Source organism: Varroa jacobsoni, unplaced genomic scaffold (genome assembly GCF_002532875.2).
Source record: "Varroa jacobsoni isolate VJ856 unplaced genomic scaffold, vjacob_1.0 scaffold_145, whole genome shotgun sequence".
Taxonomy (NCBI): domain Eukaryota; kingdom Metazoa; phylum Arthropoda; class Arachnida; order Mesostigmata; family Varroidae; genus Varroa; species Varroa jacobsoni.
In genome coordinates this window covers 8,268-33,219 of record NW_019213047.1, presented here as the reverse complement: position 1 = coordinate 33,219, position 24,952 = coordinate 8,268, and the positions used below count along the sequence as shown (strand labels likewise).

The following is a 24,952-nucleotide window of genomic DNA, read 5'->3' as shown; positions in this document are numbered from 1 at the left end:
ATATATATATATATATTAAAAAAATGACAAAAAAGATTAGCAAAAAGCTAATTTAAACCGCTGCAATCAATGATTAGCGCCTAATTGTTTTAGCGATATTAGTTTATGATAAGATGCAGTAATACCTAATTTGATCAATAAAACAGAGATGTCGTAGTTGGGACAGTTACTTTTTTTTTTTGATTACTAGTTACTACAGACTAATTAGATGAACAGAATGGCTTGGTTTAGGCTGTTGTATTCATGCCATTGTCACAATGGAATTCTATTTTTCTTACGGATATTAAGTACTGCTTAATAAAAACGATTTTTTTTTTTGGAATTTTAATAAATGAAAGAAGTACATTGGATATTTTTATCGATATTTTATTTTTACTCATCTCGTTTTGTTATTTGGTTGGATATTTTTCATAGTAAGGATACGGAACATCAACATCTAATAACTCACAATAGGTACAATTTAATGGGTTATCGAATCCTTGATTGTAGATCACTTCGCCACAGAAAGATGCTCATTTATGGGTGTCAAAGACGATATCTCAGTGGCAATGACTATCTCATGGACATCACGCACGCATACAGACACGCTACATTAAAATCGCTAAGATGGTTTTGATATGCCATATATTACTAGTCCTCATGCATACACGTATACGAGTTTTTTTCTATTGTGTTTGCTAAATATACAATTAAATTGTACAAGCAACAATGGTCTTTAGGGACATTTCGTATGTTTGTGTGAATACGGCTTGCTTGAAAACAAAGTAGACCCAGATATGTAATTCAAGTCTTGTCTATTCATTTCCTAGGTACTTTTCAGCGTGGAAGGGCAATCGCACAGCATCCGCGGTGTGTTACACCTATCAAAGTGACTGCTCGGATGGTATTTCCTGCGAAAAACCGACGAGGGACAGAAGACGCTATCATTCACTTATTTAATGCAAACGTTTATAAGCCATATTTGCGTGTTCCAAATCGCCGAGCCAGGTCGTACGAACGGTACCTTTTGGGAAAATAGAGTATTGTAAGCTAAGGTAGGATATTAAATCGGCATACACTGACAAGACGAATTTTTTAGAATATATATATATATATATAACACATGAGAGCTCGTCAGGTATGCCAAGGAGTGAAATTCGGAAGCTCGTCAGTTACCAATTCGCACATAACCGTACAATACAATATGGTTATAGCGTTCAGAGTAGTTTGAAGTTTTTCCTGACTTATATTTAATAAAGTTCGATCGTAGCAATGCATAATTTCGAACGAAAAAATATCCTGTTTGAATTGTTAGCGTTGTATCTAAACTAATAATCGATGGCGAGGCCGTTAGTTCGAAACAAGAGATTTCAAAAGAAACACGCAAATACACTTCTCTCTTTTTGGGTTCGAGTTGGCCTTCGGCCGATACTAAATAGGCCAAGGACGGACCCGACTATCCGGCAGATGATGTATGAACAGCAGATGCAGGTGTCTGCATCTGCTATTTACACATCAGATAAATAAGTGCTTCGACGGGAAATACAAATTATTACGTATCTAATATGGAAATTTAGAAAATTATACGTATAGAGATTCAGTATATGATTAGACGTATTTTTAGTTTACCTATTATCAACTATATCGGTCGAATGATGGGTAAAGCGGTAGCAAGACTAGTAGTACCTGATTCAAATCTGGATATCCGCGAGAAGGGTTTTGTAGATTTTTTTTGTAGAAGAACTTTGATGTATAAATATATCAATAAATAAATACATCAATGGAGATCGAAAAACTATTATCGACAACGCCGAAGCTGCATATGTAGGCTGATCTGCAACGAAACCGAACGCGTCTACTTTTCCAGTAGTGCTAAAAAAACTTCATAGTCAATTATATTAATGAATACAAAACTTCAAGGTCATGGTACGGTCAACACCCAGTAATAGGCGTTCGTTTAAATAAACAGGAACTAGTTGTAACATACATTTTCGAACACTACTCAATTTCGTTTTTAATCAATGGCACGTCATGGGTATCCTCGACAAGCCCCGATGATGCGTTGGAGACCTCGTCATTAAGAAACGAGTGAGTTGTTCGGTTGATTTGATTCCGGGTGAGCAACCACACGTTCATTGGCTCTTTCATGCCTTTCATAGGGATAGGACCCCGAAACCAAAAGGAGAACATTGGATCAGCATTAATGGGGTCCTGAAGAAGCCTATAAGCGAGAGAAAAAAATATTTATCGTTGTAATCACCATTACTTTTCAATTCGCATTAAAATGATTTAAACCAAAGGCATTGCGGTTGCTCGAACAGTTTATTTCTTTCGTATTTAAGGGGCATTAAATAGTGTTATATGTCCTGCCGCCAATATAAAACGTTATACGTGACAGCTTCCATCAAACGTGAGTAAGCGTGAAAAATGCACATTACACTATCTCGTGTCCGAAAAAAAAAAACCTATGCAAAATTAACTTCTTTGTAACTTACACAAGAAGGTGCAGCTAATCATTGATGCCGTTTATCGGATCCTGAGTACGAGTACAGGGAGCCGACCACCGTGATGCGACTACCTCACGGGCTGTACATTTCAGGTTGGTTTTATTCATTTCATTCAAGTACTGCACATAGAATGCAAATGTGGGGCCGTGGTCCATTAGTCAATGAGGCAGTAGATCGAGTGTGTGTCGAAATGTTTTTATGCTTCCTGCTATCTTCAGCCTGGCTATTCTGCGTTCCTCGCAAAATGATAATTTGGACAAATAGCACTCCTCGGAAATGAAATATTAGTACGGATGTCAACCTAACATGATGCCTGTTGTCATCTGAGGTAGACAGGAGACAGCAGCCCGACTAGCTTGGACGGCATCCTAATGGGTAGGCGCCATATGGAAGGGGCAGTGACGGTACTACTGCAGCGCCACTACTGGATACCAACGGTCATTAGCTTGATCAAGCAATCTGCTCAGACGCTACACACATTTGAGTATATACACTACATAGTTCAACGAATCTCTATCATGGTCAATGTAGTGCTCATATATGTCTTATTAACAATATTAGATACGGATCTTCAGTCGTAAAATTGCACTATATTATGTTGCTTCGGCCCACATGTACAATAGCTACACAATGAATCACGACGGAAAGTGGTTTGGGTCGTAAAGATGTAGTTTCAAAATTACTTAGTAGCCACAACATCTCGTTAGTAAGATCACCACGGTTCTTCCAATAATATACATACATTCATCTATTTCGATTGTTATCGCAGTGGAGACCTATTAACTGCTGAATGTTCTCTGCATCTCACTGAAAGCCAAAATCGGGATCAATGCTTCGGACGCCGTAGAAACTAATGATAAAACTCTGCTCTCGACTTGGACTATTCTAAATTGTAATACACTCTATTCATAGAGTTCTTTAGGGCATTACGGATGGAACCGCAATGTACGTACAAAGATATTGGTAACGCAATGTCATGCAAGCTATACATGACACGATATAATGCGGAATTAGTTCTTATCGTTCGTTGGCTGAGAGTTTGTCTTACTTACTTGTAAACACCTTCCGAGATATTAATTTGCCCCTTCTCGCCAGTAGTCTCAGTACGACTGGCTAAGTTGACACTGTGTCCGAACAGACAGTAGCGTGGCATCTTTTTCCCGATAACGCCGGCGACAACTTCACCACAATGGATTCCCATGGTTATTTGCTTCAAGGAAAATACAAATAGAAATTTTTTTTGTTCTCAAATATGGTTGCAAATGTAGATGTTTACATGTGCTTCTTCAATGTTTAGAGCTAACCTCAATTTTCAATCACTAACAACGTTAGGTCTATCTGTTTGGTATTAATTCACAGGATCGATCAGATACGCAACCGAACTTATATATGTACATTTTGGCGTGGGTTAATCAATCTTGACGTTCATTCCTATCACTCCCACGGCACCTAACAAACCGCTATGACCAGCAATACAACGCGCTTAAACCTTCAAGAGCCGAAGAATTTTAACTTCAAGTTTTCTAAGTATTGAAATAGTTTCGCAACTTTACCTAATTTAAAATTCAGTCCTATGCGTGTATTAGGCTACAGGCCACGGCCAATGTGCTCATTAAATGACAACCCACTAGAATTCCCCTAGACGTGAGTCTCTAAAAAGAAATCATACTCCTACTTAGTATGTATATAAGCAGCTTCTTATTGGCAATCGGGTAAACAGACCCGCCTTATCTGCAAGATGGGAGGGACCTCCTGTAGTCGCTAACAGTTGCCCAGGGCTGCGTGCATCCACTTTGCTCGGTAAAAGGTGAGAGGAGGGAATCAACAAATTTCTCTAATTTAGCTACCGTCCCAGCCGCTCAGGGGTCTCATACAATATTTATGGACCTCCGTGCGTTTGTGGCGGATGGGCCATGCACGATCGATTCCCCCACGGCCGTATAACTTGCGATGGTCATGGGGTGCCATAGAAAACATTCTGGCATCCGTTTCGAGTTGTATGGTCATCATCTATATTACGGCCACCCCACTAGAGGACTGCCACCCTCGGCACTCGAATAAGCTCAGGAGAGTTCCGAGTTTCATTTCTCGTTCTCGTCTTTTCCCTGTACGATCTCGCTCGTTCCGTAGGCCGCTCTAACTCTTTCTGCTCCTAGCCTGACGTTCATTCTTATGGCGAAACGCACGAAATAGCGTCCTCCATATAACAACTAGCGTTCGACATCTCAATGTCCGAAACTAATGACGCTGCCAGCATAGGCTGCTCATTTGACGCAGTAACAGCGAAAAACAAGAAGACTGACAAAATGGTGATGAAGACGAAGAGTGAGATCGCAACTCAGCGAACTGGCTTGGGTGAACGTCATAAATTGTTCTTGACAAGCAGCACTTGCTCTAGCTTTCCCGGAAAGGAGGTCGGGGGTTGTAGAAGTATGCTGGGTCAGGTTGTGGGGTGGCAATGGGCCTGCAAAATGGAAGAATGCCCACAGGTCTTCCTTAAGAGGAACCGTAGAGGAGCACCGATCGCAGAAATAGCGGCCAAGAATAGAAAACGAAGGAGTACTTTTCATATTGGTAAAAAAGAAGCACAACGAAGGACATTTTTACGCTCTCTTTTTCCGTCTTTCAAGAAAAGGATAATCTGAAAGGGGAGTGCGTATAAACAGGTCAGTATACGAAATACCGACAACGGTGGCGGCTGGTTGGCTAGCGACATTTGGCAAGCGAGGCGATGACGACGAATCCTATCGAGAGTAGCGTTTTGCTGAGGCGCGCACAGTCAGCCAATAAAGACGAAGCTTGAAAAAGGTTTCGATGAGAAAAGGGGGAGAAAAATTGAATGGATCTATAGTGAATCTCAGCGATAGCAACAAGCCACTCAAGGCGACCAAATTGATATAGGGTTCGCTTTAGATATTGCTTCATCCTGAAAGAGTCGTGCACGAAAAAAGAAGTTATGAATCTCGATAGTATGAATAGGCCATGGTTCGGTTCTTGTTTGTCAACAAAAAAAAAAGCTCAGATCAACATTACTATTAAGACTGCTGTTTATGTCAACTAGGGTGACTTGCAAGATAAAAGTCAAATTGCATAGGATGTCCTTAAATTTTTGATATCACTGTTAAAACACTGCGTTTGAAACATAGGAAAAGAAAAGGCTTATACTTTTCATAATATTTTATAATATTAATACAGTACCAGCGAAATATCATAATTCATTTTCATACTTATTTCTATCGATGCTAAATTGACACCGTACTAAAAAGGGCGAATGAGAACGAGCAGAAGCGTTGACTCGTTGCAAACAAGTTCTGATACTGTTACACGATAAAAACTGACGCTAGAAAGATGGCACCATCTGTCACGTAATTTTTGGGCCGCTGTATTGTACAGCTGACCAAAAAAAAAAATGGTAATTTTCTAACTAACCTATGCCAATAAAGAGGGCGATTATTAGTGAGTGTACTTACGACGCATTGCTCTGAGTCAATTGTGATTTTGTGAGAAAGATCTTGAAGATCGAGAGCTAGCTGGGCGATACGCTTTGCATGACATTCGCACGGGTCAGGTAATCCCGATACAGCCATATACTTATCGCCGATAGTTTCCACCTAAAATCGTAACGGTCGAGCAAGCATACTAACACAATGTTAAATCGTTTTGTGATACCGCGAGAACAGTACGAAGGCAAGCCTAAATCTGCATTTCTAAACCTCGCAGATCGCTGAGTGAAGATGATATTATCTTTGGAAAGTAAACTCCTCGAAACTTACTTGCTATTCAATGAAGTGCCAAATCTATCGGTAGATAACTTTATCACGTTAAACAAGGCCCATACAATTGTGTCTGCATCTTGTTCTACTAGAGAACGATGAGGATGTTCGAAAATACGTCTATCCATGCATCCGTTCATTTTAGGCCTACGTCACGGTTAAGCAACACCATCGTCAATTTTCAAATCGTATCATGAAATGCGAAGCAATAGGAGGGATTTTGTCCGATCCATTGTTGTCAGATAGCGGTTCAGAGCGTTTATAATTTATCCAGTCGTGTGATCGTGGGAAGTGGTCGGCTGACCCGCGCAGGAACTGTGCCCGTCGAACAATTCTAAGAAATCGCTTTCTCACTGTGACGTTCGTTTGGGTTTTGGTCAATGGCAAATGGGGGGCGTCAATCAGTTCTCGGAATCGATTACATAATCTATCGAGAGTTGTAAACGGTGTAACGGCCTACCAAAATGGCACCCGGGTTATACTACAGGCGTTTCATTAAAGGCCGTTCTGAGAACCGTTTAACTCTGAGGCTTCCATTCCTTATGGACGCAGCTACGGGATATACTTCAGCATACACAAGCACTCGATTTACAGGTTAGGTTAAACCGCATGGTTTGTTTAATTTAAGTGATACTGATAGAAATGTACCCTTGATACGTCTAGCGTGCAACTTACGCATGCTATAAATATATGACGCAAATTTAGAATGAATTAGAAAATTCGTTTGAAGTTCTCGACGCAGCTAAATGTCGAAATATGAGGTGACTAGTCTAGACACAAGGAAGTGACACCGACTATATATTTGGTTACCTTATATACGTCTGGGTTCGTACGTGGATCGGTGAGTATGTCAAAGCTGGTGTAGATATCGTTGAGAAGCTTGACAATCTTCATAGCGCCATGTGAATCTGAATGGCGTTGGCAGTAATCGATAAAACCTACCACACCACTGAATAAAATTGTAACTTGGTCATACTTCTTAGCCGGAACTGGCCGATTGTGTCGGAGTTCGTTGGCCACAGACGGTGGAAGAATTGAATATAGCACTCTGAGGAAAGAGCAAAATGACGCAGAAAAAAATAGTCAATAAGTCATTTTTATCAATGAATTTTTTGCTTCATTTTAATTAATTAGCTAGGACTACGAGCTGTTTGAAGAGACCTTAGCCAGTCTTATCGCTTCCTGGCCGTCAGGAGTTCCTTCGCAACTCTGCTACCTTTATGCCGATTTGCTCAAACACCCACAAATGTCACGTGAACCTCCCTTAGTCCACCTGTGAGCTCTTTGACAAGTCTAGAGTCATACAATCGTGCCTTACCTGTCGGTTTTTTTCTTCTCAGTCTCAAGATCGCTGTAGGTCCGTTGCAGTTTCTCAGTGAGTACTTCGAGGCTTTTGGTGAGCTTGTATTCCGCTTCAAATTGCTCCGAGAGCAGAACGAGGTCCCGTGTGGCGTCGTGCAGGGGGATGTCACTTAGATAGAGGCCCTTACAATTAAGGTCGTCCAAATTGAACACCGAGGGCGAGCATAAAAATAGAATCAAATCATCCTCACCCGTCGGGGACATTTGACCCTTCAAGATCATCCTGCAGAACGGAAAATATAAAATCTTAGTTTGTGCTTCCGTCTACAGCTTCATGTGAAGATTAAAGAAACGAAGTTGACTCATCACAACGTGACTCTGCATAGTCGGTGCTATAAACTGACCATGTGGAATCACGTCACGAATACAGAGAAACATTTTAATGTTAGAAGGTTAACAATCTGAGACAATGTAAACAAATCATAAAAGCCTGAATTGATAACTGACGATTTACCTGGAGGCAAATCTTGTAGAATCAGGTCCCTTTATGCGCAAAACGAAGACGGTGTTCGTATGTTCAAGTATGTTAGCGCGCGTGAGGGGCATATGGGGCTGAACAAGTTCCATAAAGTTGCTCAGCGAATCTTGCAGCATATTCGGTAGAATTCGAGTGATTGATGTACCTGTGGCGTCAGTAGGACGACTTAATCAATGATACCTGTTCGTAACTTAGAAATAGATGTATAACCTAAAAAAAGCGCTAGGTTAATTTATAACGAACCTTCTTAGCGAACAGCAAGCAGTCTAAAAAGGCTTGCCACTTACAATATGCATTTAGCGTTATTCCGAAAAAAAAGATAACATACGTCTCGTGTTTAAGTTTGTACTTTAAGAGATTCTTGCTAACTGAACCTGCCTATAAGGTCGTAGTTACATTTATGGGAATACTGCGGTTTTATTATGGGAGCCGTTTGCAGAACTACAGAGATCGCTGACCCTCAAGCCACCTAAATGTGCCTAAAAACGAGCAAGGCAGAAGTTCAATTAACTTTAATAAGTTTAGAACTTTACTGATCACGCTCCCTACTACGATAAAGGAAAACAGTTGATTTATTTATGCTGACTCTACCGTACCAAGCGGTCAGCGATATTCCATCAAAACGTTTCATTTGAACTGAGCATGCTTTAAGCAAGTGAGCTGGTACTTCGAAAAGGTTGCATACTATAGCATTATGTGCTTAATTATTATCTTACGATTATCACGCTGTAGCAGCTGAGGGCTTTTTTAAATTGTGAAGTTTGCCTAAATGATTATATTGCATTTAATAAGGACGACCTGTCGCCTTATGTGTGGCCTATTTATGCGTTTGCCGACGTGTAGTACCAGTCAAGCCATCTAGTACCAAACAGAGAATGTTTCCACCGCTAATAAAAAGGACTCTTACCCGCTTGGACAACAATTAAGTCCTTATCAAAAATGACGTGAAAGGGAAAAGCGCGGCAAAACGTTGCAGGAGATATCCTTTTCTCTTCAGGCAGAGTATAGAACTCTTTGTCATCGTTCTGTCTAGTAGCTGGCTGTTGTCGATTGATGCGTAACCGAGTGTGTTCTCCTTCTTTTCCGAAATCTCCTGTCGAAACCACCTCGATTGAAATCGTTTCTTTAAACTGACGTGATGCAATGGCCTACATAAGATATAGTAAAGAACATTTCTGAGATCAACCGTTGGCCATACAGAAGGAACAACATAATTGAAAGAAATATTACAGAAAACTATCTAATTAGGGCATTAATACTACCCAAGCATCTTCTAAACGCGCCTAATATTAAGTCATTCCGTTCTCGCTGAAGATTCTCACTCGGTGTTTCGGTGACAGACCTTTTACAGTTAATTGCATGTTTTCTGCTGAAGGTAGGACCTTGAATTATATCACATAATCTTGCTCGTACTTCGACGCAACGAAATGCTAGATCACTATATGAGCAATCAAGTGCAAGGATAATAATGAATATAATACGCAGCGCTCGTGACTCGATGGTTCTGGTTGGTCCTTCACTAGTGATAAAGACACGAACACCTTAATGTTGGCCTGCTCCGTTACAAAAGAGACAGATAAATTCAGTTGGTCATGCAAGGCAAGCTCGAGATCAGAAATCGCTTCGGAAAAAGCATCTTCTTGCTTGCTAGTAAACCTATAAGTTATATTAAGCTAAAAAAGATTAAACCTATAATTTACTGCAATGTAATCCTATAGTATTCGTTAACACACTAGAGACAGGAATATATTTTACGTCGGTCGACCAGTATCAAACTATAACTGGCATTGAGCCAGAATATACTCAACTAATGTTATATTAACTAATTTAGCAGGGGTAAGTTTTACAAGAGTCTTTACATCGTTGGTGTATCACTTTATTTCTATCAACTGATTTTGATATATCTCATAGTTCCTGGATAATACGCTGTCATTGATTACTGACCCTGCTCTTGATTTTTCCGAAACGTCGACACAAGGAAAACGAAGGTCGTAAATCGGTCTACGATAATCGCCTACATCTAAATAAGGTCAAATAGTCAACGAAGCACTGCGTCAATCTGACCTCTATGATATAATAAACACAAGTCGTGAGAAGAAAAAAGGTACGTTGGGTATTACGATTCAGCCTTCTCCTTTAGGTTGTAACAGAGATTATTTGTGTATATAAGATATTAAATAAAGGGTAATCGTGGACTGACGAAAGAAAACGATAAAGAAAGCCAACAACATCGCTTCGGTGCTTTAAAGCTAACAATGGAGAGCTGAATCATGATGAAGCATGAAGCATGCCTCGCCGCGTATGGCAAACAGTAGCCTAGTATTTCTTAGAAGATAAAAAAAGAAAACCCAGATCCTGATTACTATTTTAAAGACAAAGAAGAAAGGAGATCTCTGTATCAGAAACAATTGAAAACACTTAACTAATAGCTTTTAAATCTTGCGTTTTTTCAGAGACAAAGAAGCCTATTTTTTGCTAACATTTATTTATGTATATTGGTGGGCCAACTCGCAATGATAAAGCGAAGCATACAACAAAGGAAGAGTACGGCGGTCGTGTTAAGGACTGTTCATTGTGGTTTCCATAACGCGTTATAATGAATCACGCGCGCTACAACTTTTTACTTAGTACAGTCTTCGAACTGCTACGCATGCACTTGCGCTTATTAACTGGCCAATGACTGGTCCCGCAGTTTAAGGCTGACTCTTCTTCAGTTTTTGTCCGCTCGTCAACAAGCCTGTAGTAACTTTTCAAAATCACGAGGAACGGTTGTACAGGATCTCAGCGCAGCTTTCTACAGGAATCTATTCGCGTCGACGATCACGTTCCGCATTTACATAATCATTAAGTACAGATAATAGTCTCTGTAAGCAATATCTAAAATTCTTACATAATGTGAAACAACAATTTTCAAAACAATTAAAGGTACGCAGCGCATCTGTCGTGACCTCAATATGGATTTTTTTGTTACCACCTAAGAAGGTATCTAGTACATACTGTTTGATATGGGTATCACCGGCTCTCAATACCCATTCGAGGCCTCTGCGAATTTTCGCTGGTACTTGATCGCGTCACTTTAGCGGTTAGCTTTCGAATTGCCATCCATATTGTTACTACAGCATACCGATACGTTATCTAAATTAAACCCGTACGAAGAAAACTAAAAGCTACACCTCTAGGTGACAAAAGGCAAATTGTCTATATGGGATTTTTCGTAGCTATGTCGCGAGAAGTATCTCACACGAAGGGCATAACGATCATCAAATCGGAAAAACTAAATACACAAAGAAATCCCCAAGGAACGTTTCCATGTATGAGGTTATACTGTAGCTAGAACATGAGCTGTCTGACAATGTTTGAAATCTATTGAACAATAGTATTGTTCAATTGCCCTCTACAAAAAGAGTTTTGAAATTTGCTGATCTGAATAATATCCGTACGTATTGCGGGAAAAATACCGAATTCTTAACGAGGAGGGTTTGTTTACAAATGATCGATTGACGCTTTCGGCTTAGTGCCAAAGCTCTCATGAACTGCTGGGAAGATCCGGTACTACAAAAGTCAAAACAACATCTGTGAATCGGTTTCGTGAGACGCTAGCACTGCAGTAGATGAAGCAACTCACTTCACTACATCAGGCAAGGAAGAATAACAGAAATATATTAAATGTGTACCTTAACGGCGCCAACGACCATTTCGTTGAGACCTCTTCGATGCGAGTAATAGTGTAGTACGAACGCAGGTTCGCCCTCTATTCGCTCACACGTGAAGCTCGGCGTCCTCATGCCGGGATAAAATGTCAGTAAATGGTTATGCAACGAGTCGACTGCCTGCAGAAATGTCTCCAGATCAGAACCCAAAACCTGCAAAATCTGGCCATAGCCGGCATGCGTCTGGCAGTATTCGAAGAAGTACTCGCCAAAGTGCTCCATCAAAACGGGTTCCGCCACATCTGCAAACCAATTTTAGACCATGAGAAAAAGCATAAGACGACCTGTAGCTCTGTCCCTCTAGTTTTTATTAAAATTACTCCGGTGAACCTTGGATTCCCGCCCGAGACGGAAGCGTTTTGTTGATGTATGTGATGAACCTAAACGTGGCCACAGATAAATATTGTGTTTAATTCATTGGATGGATTGCGAGCTGGAACAAACATTTATTTAGGGAATGGTATATTTAAGCGAACCAGCAGTGTTCCAATTTGCAATCGTGCGGGGTAAGACAAAATGATATCGGAGAGGCATGACAATGAAAGATCAAGAGTTGCAAGCGTCATTATAATGATTTCAAATAGTAACATATCACCCTATGGTATAAATAAATAATTATTTATCGACTTGAATATCGTCCGTATTTTTGTCTATCTCTTGTCAAGTGTTGACTAGAGATAATAGACGGCTTACTAGAACCTGTTTAAGTAGTTCTCAATATGCCAAGCTCAAAAATCAGCTACACTTGAGTTCCTACACGCGCACACACATAAGGTCGGCCTTTTCTCTTCGTTTTGGAACTAATCCGCGGCTCTAATGAATTGAGTAGCGTCGTGATAGTAATAGCATGATCGAAACAAAATACGGCTAGTAGCTCAGAAGAACACTTCAAATGTGGCAGTTCATGCTCTTTCATCGATTATACTGTACCCACCCACGATTCGTGCCGTTGTAGCAAGCATTTCGAAGAGAACATTGTCATCGTAGACGATTCGGGATACTAGTTCATCCTCCGACAAGTTGCTCTCCTTTCTTGCTCGTTGTAGGGGCAAGCGTAGTGGAACAAAGCAAGACCATCGACAACAGCAACAACGAAAACATTGCGATACAAGATATTATTATCATTATTATTATTAGAATATACAAGCCTACAGCGACTTTTTTTTTTGTTTTCATAAAACACATATAACGTACGTAATCGTTATAATTGCCATCTGTAATCGCAATTCGAAGACGTCACGGAAATACCTGGGTGAACAACCCCTCTGTGGTAAACATCAACTTGCGATAGTACTGTGGGGCCACTCACTTTATTGTTGTCCACGTATCCGAACCGTACTCCTTATCAATAAGCAACTCGAGCGCTCGCGCCACGAAGCCGTACTGCAAGCGACACGCATTTTATATATTGCATAGAATATTAGATTAGCATTGTCCTATCTGTGCACGCTGACAGCGGGTTTACATGTCGTAGACTCGGACGTAGCCATCAATTCAAATTTAGCCATAGCTTTCTTTATAATTCAGTGAACATGCTGTACAGTCACCTCACCATAGTTCCTACAACGACGTAGGAGCCCGTTATCTGGAATTACTGCGTGCACTATTGCGATCCTATAAGCATCGATGACACGTTGAACAGCAAGTTCAGAAATTATAATAGGCCTTTTTTGTTAACAGGAATTCTTTTACTCTTTAGAATTCAGCTTACTAAACATTTGTGGCAGTCTGATCGAATATAACCCCTTCTATAGCTCCCGTTCAGGATGCCGAAATGGATTAAAAGGAGACACCATGTTTGTTGGGATGGACGCTACTTCTTGCATCCACAGAGGGCGCCACCATCGACTGCACTTCGCTCAGGTTAAAATGTCCTTGAATTTCAAGGGCACTACCTTGAGACCTTCTCCCATAGACTAATATTTTCCTGGGAGATAGGGTATTATGCCATCGCGCGGCAACTGTATATTCGAACTATATATTAAAACTAATTATCTAACATAAAGGACTGAGTTTATTCGCTAAGTCAGTAAATGTTTACGCTTTCTTGACCCTTTTACGCTTCCTTCAACAATACTCCGGCACATACCCATTTTTTCACTGTTGCTGTTCAGCCGAAAGAAGCCCAGCTTTTCACACTTCGAGATACATAAACAACTTGTCTTCCAGCGCGCCAATTAGTTAGTCTATGTGTAGCGGGCGAGACTGACTCCAGTGAGTTCTACGCTGCGCCTTAAATACCCAAAATCATTTTTAATAAGATCGAGTATTTAAGTCAATGCGTTTCATTCGGCCAACGGTACTTAGCCATGGTCAGTGTCCAGCGTGTTCTTACGCCTCGCGCACCTCGGAGAAAATTAAACGAACTGTATCAGCTGATGCTGTGGCCGATTCTATTTAATTGGCCGCCCGGGAGTGACCGCGGTAACCCCCTCGATTGGTTGGCAATCCTCGTCTCAGACGACTCCCGTCAATTAGACACAGATTGATTAGGCACCTTCGAAGATTATGACTCAGACAGCTTTTGGCCTACAGAATCCATGCTCGTTGTGTAGTGGTTGATAACTGGCCCCCTAGGAATTCCATGCAACCTATCTTCGTTGCCGCACGTAATTCGCAGGCAAATATTGCTAAGGTATTCCCGAGCCCAAAGCTAAGTTTCTCCACCTGTAAAAGCGCCTTTCCAGCTCTTAAATGGCCAGATCATGCTGATACAACAACGTACTTCTACGTGGTCAACACCGACGCAGTCTCCGGCAATCGTTTTAGAGCGCACTGTGCTCTAAGTTACGCTAGACTATTTTGCGATACCTGCCTCATCTGATGTGAAACCTCTAACAGGTCGAATCTTGTTAACAAGTAGTCCCAAACTTAACAATTCATTATACGATTTCGCAAAACCGATAGACTTGACCGGTTTTTCGTGTGTTTAGTGTGTACACTTCGAAGCGAGCCTTACGCCCACTTGCACACAAAAATGCTTGCTTGGCCTACATGAGGTTTACGAGTGCTTTTTTTGTCGGGCAACCAACTTTTTTTCGGAAAGCTGTTTTCACGTTTGTCTTTGTCTTTGTCTTTGTCACGTCTTGATTTCTACTGTCTCGAGATCGCACCATGCCAGCACGGATCGATGAGGTATCTTCGCGTTTCCACATTTCTCGATCCTCAGATTATAGGTCTTTAGATTCTTGATCCGCTGTCGGTTTGCCGCTGCCAAACCCAAGGCACCAGTCGTCTCGCGGTGGGCCATTTCTCTCAAGCAGCGTGTCATTTCGTCCATTCCACGACGCGGCCAGATAGTAGCAACGGGCCTTTGATAGTTCCGTTGTTGGGTAGGTAAGTTTTCTGCTACGCCCAAATATAAAAAAATTAAACATCTAGTAGGCAAAATAATTGTCGCTTTGAGCTACCTTTGTTTAAAGCATGGCGAAAAACCTGTATCTCAACCACCTATACAATAGCGTAAACATTCCCGAAAGATAGCTTCTTATAACTCAAAGAAGCGTTCATATCTGCACGAGTACCTTAGTGGCATTTAGTGGAAACACAGAAGCTAAATCCTGTAGTATGCTACAGTAATTTCAAGATCATTTTCATAACCTTTTCGCTTCTAATGAAAATCCCTGCAACTACTTGAAAAATCGTGCTAAGCATGGATGACGAGTTTTTTAGGATCGGTTTATATAGTGGATTTAATTACAACAGTACTGCCAAGAAATAGGGAGCTAAGCTGTGACGAAAGTAAATCTCTAATTGAGGGTTAACAAACTTTCTGCACAAACTGAAATAAGTTGATTTTGGGTCATTCAATTTATAGTAGGAAATTCATTATGGGCTGCCGGAACTTGCAGAGGCTCGAATAACGACCGCTGATTAATCCGTAATTTCCCTTACCATTTACGAAAATATAGAATACTCAGTTTTATTCTTATAAGACACACTGATACGGTCCTGTAGGTTATAATTAGCATCATTATTAATACTGTTATTTAGAACCTGCCAATTTTCCCTAGCGAATTAGGATAGGTTGTTGTCGGAAATGTATTGACCTTTTTGAGTTGAAATTGAAAAAATTCATTTTTAGATTTTCAAATAATATTACTTAATTAATTGTGCACCATTTCGATCGATGGTCTTCTACAGCTTTTCCTGTAACATGCTTACCGGGTTCTCTGTCACTAGGGCACCTCTGTACTTTCTGGGAGAGTGATTTTTGCATCCCTCCTTTGAAACTGGATTGACACCATTTAGAAAAATATGCAGAGACCAAGGGAAGTGATAGCTTTGATTTGGATACTGTGGATGTCAAAGGTCTTTCCATTTTCGCCGAACAGCTAAGGATGTACCTGCTGTCCACGGTGGATAACAACGCCTTTCCTGCGTACTAATTCTGGTAGGTTTTTTTTTTAATGATGAGCTATAATCTGTTGGATTACAACTCATCATTAAAGTCTTCTTCTTTCAGGTTGCAGCAGCTCGCAATACACTATTCCTTTCCAATACCGTCAAACACGTATCATCACCGTCGTTGACGTCAGTCCGCGCTTTTATTACAGATTGTGCAACACCGTTTTATTTATCTATTTCCAGTTGCATCTTACTGTTGTATGTTATCGACTTTTCTATTCATACAATGGCTTGACTTCGTCTCGTTTTTACAGAGCTTTGTAGATACTGACTGGCCGAACAAGTAAGTACATTTCCGTCGATCCGTGTGGCACCAGACCTCAGCCTTTCTAGCCAGCTTTCTTCAAATCATTTAAAATGTTTGGTAATGGATATTCCTTACTATTTTTTTTTCATCAACTTTTTCCGACCTTGACGAAAAAACTTTTTTATACCGAAATTTTCAAAACGAAAACGATGGAGCCATCTTCGCTGACCTAATTCGGCCTTAAACACACACAATTTTTAAAAACCTGGAGAATATTTACGTCTTTATCGCAACGAAATTATAAAAGGTAGCGAATTTAAACTGTCACCCCCCGTCCCCCATACTACCTGGGATGTGCAGCCTTAAAGCCATCCAACTAGAAAGACGCTCAATATTGTTGCGACAAACCAATATATACACGGTATCTTAAAAGTGTTTACACTATTTAACGAGGTTTAATTTTCTGATCGTTTCTTTTCCAGGCGTAATCAATAGGAGGTAATGGGTGATCTGAAATATACAATTGAAGCGCCTTGTCTTGAAGCACGAAAGTATTATTTTAGGCACGCATGGGTCACCAGAAAACACGTAAAACGACACTTTGTGAAGCTCCAGAGTGATGTGTTGATGACCTCGGGGTGATTCGTCCCGTGCAATCGTGGTCATACGCTTACCATTGAATAAAAGATTCAGCCACCAGAAACCATTTACTGTTACACACGTCGTTAAGACAATGGCAACAGCGGGTTTGTGCCTGGAGCTAATGACAGCCGTTGCGAGCTTGACACTCCTATCTGCTTGATTACTTGATTGATTGATGAAAAAAAAAGTACCAGGTCTAAAAGGTATTGTAATTAATTCATTCACTCAGTGACCGTATATTAATCTGTTCATTTATTCTCTTGAAATGTATTTTTTCTGTATTTTCGCTATATATGTTGACGTGTTGTAAGCTCTAATAGTAATTATGCTGCGTGAGCACGTGTTCGTCCCATGTCATCTTTGCTCTTTGGGTTTTCTCAAACCGGAATGTTTACAACGCTTGACTGTTTGGCCGATAGCGCCTGCGTGTACGTGATTTGTCTTAGTAATTATAGGTTCTCCCACCAATAGGATGGCTTCAGCCACATTGAAACCATGCAATAATGGCTCGAAAATTGTGTCGGTTGGTAGATGGAAAAAACTATTATCTTCTTGTGCGAATTCTATCAAGTTCGCCGCTAAGTTTACATAACCTCGTTATTGGCCTTTCTCTATATATATATATATATATATGAAGCTGATACTGCGGGTTTTCATTCGCCTTTTCCATACTACTACTACTACCAGGGAAAACCCAGATAATGAATGCTGTTTATTATCAATTGTTCGTAATAAATCGCTCAGTGAAGCTTATACAAGCTTCAACCCTAATACGATTGCTACTTTAATCGATAGACGTAATAATAGTTTAGTCATCTACTTTTACTATATTCTGTTTTTTTCTCTTGTTGCTATGATTAGTCGAGTTAATGTTAATGGTGTTAAAGACATTATTTCTGTCTCAATAGCACTACTAATATCGTATTGATAGAACAATTGGCTAAAATAAATGGCGATACGTTCAATGCTACGTTCTCTCACCGCCGGCTCACCATCGTTATTACCACAACTGCCATGGTGTTCAACGCATCCATATCAATCATAGCTACAAACGGGTGATGGCCGGAAGGACAGCGTTATCGTTTGTCCACCGGCTGCTACAAATTCGCCGGAAAACATTGACTTTTACCCACCTTCAGCTACCGTGTTCACGAAGGATTTTTTTTTCAGTTTTTCTCTAATATTCATCGTCCAGCTTTCCTGTCTTTTCTTGATAATGTACTACTGATGACCAGAAATAGCTACTGCCGTATTACGAATAGCAATAATAGTTACGCCTATAGACCATTGTCTATTTCCTACGTAAACTCATGTCATCATGTATTTCTTAGCCAACGAAATCATCATCATCATCAACAACAATTAACTCAACAACAACGGGTTCGTATACTATCTATTTTTCTGCTTGATGCGTGTAATTATTGCTAGCCGTTGTCATAATGGTGATGTGCTGTCGCTCGATGTCCACAGCAAATCCTTAGTTCGGCTACCGGAGTTACTGTATCTATCTATCTATTTATGTATTAACTGTGTTTTATTGACACATGTTATATACAACATAAGTACAAAAATCGTCTATGGCTTGCTAAGATCATCGAGTAGGTAATCCGTAGTTGCCTGCTAGTGCCGGGGTCAATTCTGAGTATCCTTAGTGCCTTTTGGAAGCACAAACTAAAACGGACCCAATTAGTGCTTACGAGGAGAACGAGACTGTTGTGAAGGAATCGGACTTTTCCGATCCGATCATCAAGACTCGTTGTGATAAAAAAAAAAAAAAAAAAAAACTTCTGTCGCTGGTAAACCATCGTATCAATACTTTCAGTGAACGTACCCATCTTTTGTCTGTCGCTGATTATGCACGCACACAGGACGAACGTTGCAACCGTATATACGAGTTGATTTGATAGAATCTGATTGATTGGCGTCCTTTTTCTCCTTGGCGTAAGGATTTCTCGTGGTCAGCTCTAGTAGAAGCAGCTTTCTCTTTGGACTTGTTCATCATAATAGCTACCACGGTGCGTCTTACATGTGTATCAATTTAGATGTTATTTTATTCATAAACACTGTGTTTATGAGCATGTAAGTGTACTCGAACCAGCCGCTCCCCGAAGCTGATTCATATATATTTAGGATCTACCTTCATGCCTTGTTAGAAGCTAGACGCTAAGTTTAAGGATCTTTTATCTTCTTTATCTCTATTAGCGGCATGTTGCTGCATTAATATTTTCTGTAGTACGGCTAACTGTCAGTTCAGTGTGTTGTATTTTTTCTGCGATTATTTTAAGCATTGGAAAACGATCATATATTAGATAGCATTTAAAAGGCAGCAACATAGATGAATGGACTAACTGGAACATCATAGTTATAATTGCCGCTGCGATAACAAACTGAACCCTTTCAGTATTTTGACAGCCTTGCTTATCTTAGTTTCAGGAAAGCCAACGTGCATGAACTTACTAAATTCGTCAACTGTGTACAATATTGTATGTACCGTGTAAATAAGCAGATCGTATACTGCTCATATCGCAGTGTAGGGTTTTTTAACCACGTAAATTTCCGGTTAGGTTGATAGAGAGGCTAAGGAACTTAGCCGCTGTGCACGAGGCAACCTTCCTCCTCGAGGCGGAGAAGGAATCTGTTCACGCGCTCTTTCGGGCCAATTTGCCTAGCTCGATCGATGAAACTTAGCAGTTTCTTAATACCGATATAGATACGCATGCCTTGCACGCCTTTGGCAAGCCGATGTATATCGTCTTGGCCAAAGCAATTCGACTGCTCTAGTACAGACAGGAACTGGTCCGGTCGGTTAATAGCAGGAACACGAAGGACAGTAGAGAACAGAGAAAGCATGCCGATCTCTCCCAAAAAGTCTTTGCAGGAGGTCGTACACAGGATAAGTAGACGTCGACCTTTCGGAGGGTCTTGCTTTAGCAGAATCAGTAGTGTCTGCAATACCATGTTTGAGTAACGTGGCCCCACAGGACAATAATCTGAAAGTAAGACGCGCAAACGTTAACAGAAGCATTTATTTGCTAATAAGCAATAATAATTTGCAATAAGCGCCAAAGTGATTGCGACCCGCCGATATGATAGTTGTAAACGAAAGATCTTACCAAGTAGACGTTCAATATCATCGACGAGAACGCAGCTTTGAACTGATTTGTAAGCATCATCGAAGATCTTCTTGATGATTTGACACTTTGCTGACTCCGAATATCCCACCATCTGTTGCGGTGAACACAACTTGACGAATGGGAATCCCGAGTTGAGCGCGATCTTGGCTGCCAAAGCTGTCTTGCCGGCATTGGGTGGTCCCTCCAGTAGCACCGTGACAAGGCCGCGACCCTCTGACGCCTTACACTGATCAATAGACAAATCGCCTTCTCCCAGCAGTTGCTGTCATATAAAGGAAAACAAATATAAATTGTGATATTACTATGAAACCACAACAAACGAATCGTATATTCCTAATCAACACATACATTATTCATGAATTCTGTTATAATTCACGCTTACATTAACTGGATCCCCCCAGACGAAAATATTGGACCCAACGAGGGTTTCGATCTCCTCGACAGCAGTTCCAAACGCTGGCTTAATATCGTTCTCTAGCGCAGTCATAAAATCTTGCCGGCAGATCTTGAGTTTGTTGAGAGCGTCAGGGTCCACCTCGACTTTGCTGCCAGCCTTAATGAGGCGGTTCATTGCCATTGATTGAGCCGCACGAACTAGACCCTCAAGTTCAGCGCCTGAGAAGTTCTTTGTGAGCGCCGCGAGCTCTACGAGATCTACATCATCGTCCAGTTTACCGTGAGTTTTCATACGCGACGTGTGGATGTTGAGGATTTGCGTTCGGCCGTGTTCATCCGGAAGGCCAATCTCCATTTGCACTTCCAATCGGCCTGGTCGAAGCAGAGCTTCATCGATCATATCGCGCCTATAGGGAACAGCGAGTAACACAGCAAATATTAATTGTTTTACTCAAGTTAATCATGTCACTACTACTACTGATGAATAATATTATAGTACTTGATATATAATGAGATATTAGATATTATTTAAATAAATGTTATCATCGTTCGCGCCTAAATTCATCTAAATGAAGGCTGTTTATTCTACTCGGCGTTTATTAAGCCTAAAACCTATGAATCTAAAGACGTCTCTGTTATCTAGAACACGAGATGCCCTCTTAATCAGAGGACAGTATTGAGTACTAGAAGTTAGCTATAAAATGGCATCCTAGACTCAACGGGAGCTACACAGTTCCATAGATCAACATTTCTATAGATTATAAACTTCAGTCGAGGTTTCACAGCTGCTGGAAAACATCCTCGATTTACCAAATCACATATTCGTGCAAAACAAGCTCTTAGTGTTTCGTTAGGTGGCAGCAAACGCCTTTAAATTATTTTACTTTTAATGTTTGTTCATTAGAACTTTGCGTACCTGTTAGTCATTCCAATTACAAGAACATTGTTAAGGCTCTCTACTCCATCAATCTTCGACAGCAGTTGGTTTACAACGGTATCATGCACACCGCTAGCTCCAGCCATCGAACCCCGCTGTTTGCAAATTGCGTCGATCTCGTCGAAAATGATGATATGCAGTCCAGAATTGATACCTAGACGTTTTTGCTCCTGGAACGGTACAGTAGCTCGTATTTGATAGATATTATGTGTTTCATCACTGGATCCTTGCTTATCGTTATAACTCCATTGTTGTTTTTTAATATCCACTTGGTTTATCTAGACGATAGTAAAATTTAAGGCACGTACCTCCTCAGCATCCTCGAAAAGCTTTCGGATGTTAGCCTCTGACTCTCCCACGTATTTGTTCAAAATTTGCGGTCCATTGACAATCTTGGGCTCCCGTCCATTGAGCATTTTTCCAATTTGACGAGCCATCAAGGTCTTGCCCGTTCCCGGCGGGCCGTACAAAAGAATACCTCGAACATGTTTCAGATCTGCGTCGAAAGCAATAAGAAAATATGAGAAAGTATAAATGTTCATATAAAAGAAAACCAGTCTCGTTTCATATGTAAATCTGAAGGCTCAAGTGTCCAAAAAAATCCGTCCCATGTTTCAAATAACACTCTTCTCTCTATTTTAGTGTTTGACTAAACAGCCGTGTAACAGAATTGTTTAGCCATGCAAATGAACGAACGAAGGCCTACAAGGGCACGATCAAGTCCCATGTAAGTATAATGGAGCATAGTATACGATAAGGGCGAAGCACTACTCACTAAGCTGTTCGATAATTTCAGGTGGGAAGACTCGGGAGGCAAATGCTCGACGAAAGATAGCGTTGAATTGCTCGTCTAAACCACCGATGCCCATTTGACTGAAGTCCCAGTGGGGATTGATGAGTGACTGTCGCACTACTTTTCCCTTCGATGATCCTGTCAGAGTAATGTTTGCTCTGGGAACAAATTTTAAAAATTGCAAAAATACTTAAAGTATACATCGTAGCTTAGTTCGAATATACAAACATCATCTGTTTAATTGTTTCAATCTGTCCAACCTTCCAAGCACAATATACAGCTTTCATTGCGCTTTGACTTACATCTGTAAGTGCAACATTTATCAAAAATTTACCATACGTATAACGTGTCCGCTCATTATTTCACGTCCTGAATTAGGGAAATAAAACATGCCTGCAATCTTTAAACACTTAAGAAGGGAGCAAAGTTAATATGAAACTTTCGTGTTCGTATTCTATAACTGGAACTATTAGCAGGAACGATAATTTTTCATTTTGATCAAATATGAATTTCATATTGATCAAATATACGATATTTCAGTGTCGCTTATATCTTGCACGAATGAACGATTACATACACGCATGTCATGCACCGCAGGTAAAAGGAACTACTAACCCGTCAGCACGATTAAAGCAAACAGCCGCATCGGGCAATAACAGACCGATTTCAGTCTTGTGAGGTACAACGGAGGATTTATCTCCGCCTTTGAGTGCGTCCAAACTTGCAGCTTCCATCTCGGTAACAAGCAGTTTCATGAGTTTGTTATTAAACTGAAACGCCACCTATGCAGTGATGCAAGGAAATAAGAAAATATATGGCTATATATGTTGGAATATATAAAAGAAACACTTCATTCTATAGCTATATGCAACAAAAGTCTATTTCCGAAAGCTAAGTGGCTTCTAAAACAATGATCCCGGCTCCCTGTTTTGCTCATCTACCTATTGAACACTTAGGTTGAAGAAAAATTGCCCATGGTTAACCACATTTGATATCATAAGTATACAAAACTAGAATATCCTTTCTTAACTCGATGCTACGAAACCTGCGCTTAGCAGACTCATTGTGTACGCTCACATTTTCGTGCGTGCGTGCGTCAACATGAATGTAAAAGTAAATAGGACCTTGTCTCCTTTTCAAAAACGACCTCTTTTTCTCTGTATCGATTTACCTTCTGACAGAATATTAATATAGAGACAAACGCGCTCCCCAATAAGTGTCAATATGAAAAGACCAGCAGCCGTTCAAACGAGCTGTGCCCATGACTTTGGTGGTTGTGTAATTTAATAAAAACAATATTTAACGATAAATTCATATGTAACAATGTATTACAGATATTGGGACTGATCAAATAGAACACCCGCGCAATTCAATCATCGTAAACAAACAACAGCGCCCTCTGCTTACCATTTGTCCAACTGTGAATGCTTGTTTTGGAAATTGTTGAGTGAATACAGTAGCCATCTTATCAGTGTCGAAAGGTTCTTGGGTGTACCTGTAAATAATATAATCATACAATTAATATATTTTTAGTGTACTGCTGTTAGTACAATTAGTATAATAATAAAATTTTTGTATCGATATTGAAGCTTATACGGTCTTAGAATAGAAGCCCATTTTCGCCCATCGAACGATACATCTGGATGAGCTCAATTAGGACTTACTGCTTTTTATCGAGGAAATCGATGTCCAAAGAAATTTTGGCGATATATTGCTTACTGGGGTCAAATGTGTACGGACGCACATCTATCACCTGTCCAATGCTCAGTTCAGCCCATTTACGCATTATCAAAGAAAAGCCCATGCAGCCCGGTTTCATTTGATCCGAGAGTTGAATTGTGAAGACATATTTTCGCCCGTTACACATGATAAGCATATGTCTGAAACATGAAATCAGTCACATCTTAGCGGCAATTGTTGATCTTTGGATGATATCGATGCGTTATTAGCAGCATTTCGAACTTCCTCTATGTGTTGTATGGTTGCCTGTATAGCTTCTGTATATATATATATATATTAATCAAGAACATGAACAAACCACGACGGCTCAAACCATTTGGAGTACATACTGTGTATGTTTTTCTTCTTTATATATGAACATAGCTAACATATTATGCGTATTTATTGTTCTAAAATTTCACAAAAAAAATTCTAATATAATACGTAAATAAACAACTATAGTCAAGAGCAAAGTTCCTTTTTTTTCCCACTTAATTAATGGCTTTGCTTAAACAGAAAATTCGGCGTGCTCTTCTACAAGACAGAATGCATGGGTTTCTTCGCTTAATGTAAAACACATGTTTGGCTCAACAAGTCGAAATTTGAAATTTTTCCCGAAGAGCTACCTTCAATGAAAATCTACAGCGGTGTTTTACTTTATTGTTCTACGTATACTTAACAAAAGCTTTAATCTACTTGGCCGTTTTATACACTTCTACGTAAGAAGCCATATAAACACACAGGTGTTAGTAACGAATGTTATTACCAGATTACGAAGATCGAATTAGACTCAAGAAATTCGAAATTAGTACGACACCTGCAACTTGTTCGTTCTAGTACCCCCTCCCCCCACCCCATCACTGTTCTT

At 40.3% G+C, this 24,952-nt stretch overlaps 2 protein-coding genes across 7 annotated transcripts in view; both read right to left on the bottom strand.

Annotated features, from left to right (window-relative positions):
- Positions 1-350: 350 nt before the first annotated feature.
- On the bottom strand, positions 351-13,607 carry Gycbeta100B (guanylate cyclase soluble subunit beta-1-like). Of its 6 annotated transcripts, none has more exons than XR_002685645.2 (12): positions 13,362-13,604; positions 13,119-13,192; positions 12,744-12,841; positions 11,774-12,051; positions 9,007-9,247; positions 8,076-8,244; positions 7,578-7,844; positions 7,070-7,307; positions 5,957-6,097; positions 3,539-3,696; positions 1,666-2,200; positions 351-1,003 (listed from the first exon to the last, which is right to left on the bottom strand). XR_002685645.2 is itself a non-coding variant. In XM_022848628.2 (12 exons), the coding sequence occupies exons 1-11, from the start codon at positions 13,362-13,364 to the stop codon at positions 1,978-1,980; spliced, it is 1,890 nt and encodes a 629-aa protein (XP_022704363.1). In that variant the 5' UTR covers positions 13,365-13,605; the 3' UTR covers positions 351-1,813; positions 1,967-1,977. The 6 variants fall into 6 exon arrangements, 4 of the variants coding, with proteins under 4 accessions (XP_022704363.1, XP_022704377.1, XP_022704386.1 ...); XM_022848628.2 differs by having other exon boundaries at positions 351-1,813; positions 1,967-2,200; positions 13,362-13,605; XM_022848642.2 differs by having other exon boundaries at positions 1,967-2,200; positions 13,362-13,605.
- Positions 13,608-17,334: 3,727 nt separating this feature from the next.
- LOC111269186 (vesicle-fusing ATPase 1) overlaps positions 17,335-24,952 on the bottom strand; it is an 8,448-nt gene continuing 830 nt past the window's right edge. The window contains exons 3-11 of the mRNA XM_022848610.2: positions 24,030-24,245; positions 23,773-23,860; positions 22,981-23,147; positions 22,348-22,523; positions 21,881-22,068; positions 21,552-21,742; positions 20,622-21,042; positions 20,219-20,501; positions 17,335-20,095 (exon numbers count right to left, since the gene is read on the bottom strand). Coding sequence (XP_022704345.1) covers positions 19,692-20,095; positions 20,219-20,501; positions 20,622-21,042; positions 21,552-21,742; positions 21,881-22,068; positions 22,348-22,523; positions 22,981-23,147; positions 23,773-23,860; positions 24,030-24,245 — 2,134 coding nt within the window. The 3' untranslated portion in view covers positions 17,335-19,691. The remainder of the gene's footprint in view (positions 20,096-20,218; positions 20,502-20,621; positions 21,043-21,551; positions 21,743-21,880; positions 22,069-22,347; positions 22,524-22,980; positions 23,148-23,772; positions 23,861-24,029; positions 24,246-24,952) is intronic.

Bases quoted from the DNA above. Each gene is read 5' to 3' on its own strand.
- Gycbeta100B (XM_022848628.2), bottom strand. The intron at 12,842-13,118 runs GTGAGTGGCCCC...ACAACGAGCAAG, and splicing joins GATACGTGGACAACAATAAA to AAAGGAGAGCAACTTGTCGG. The intron at 2,201-3,538 runs GTAAGTAAGACA...TCTCGCTTATAG, and splicing joins ATCTCGGAAGGTGTTTACAA to GCTTCTTCAGGACCCCATTA.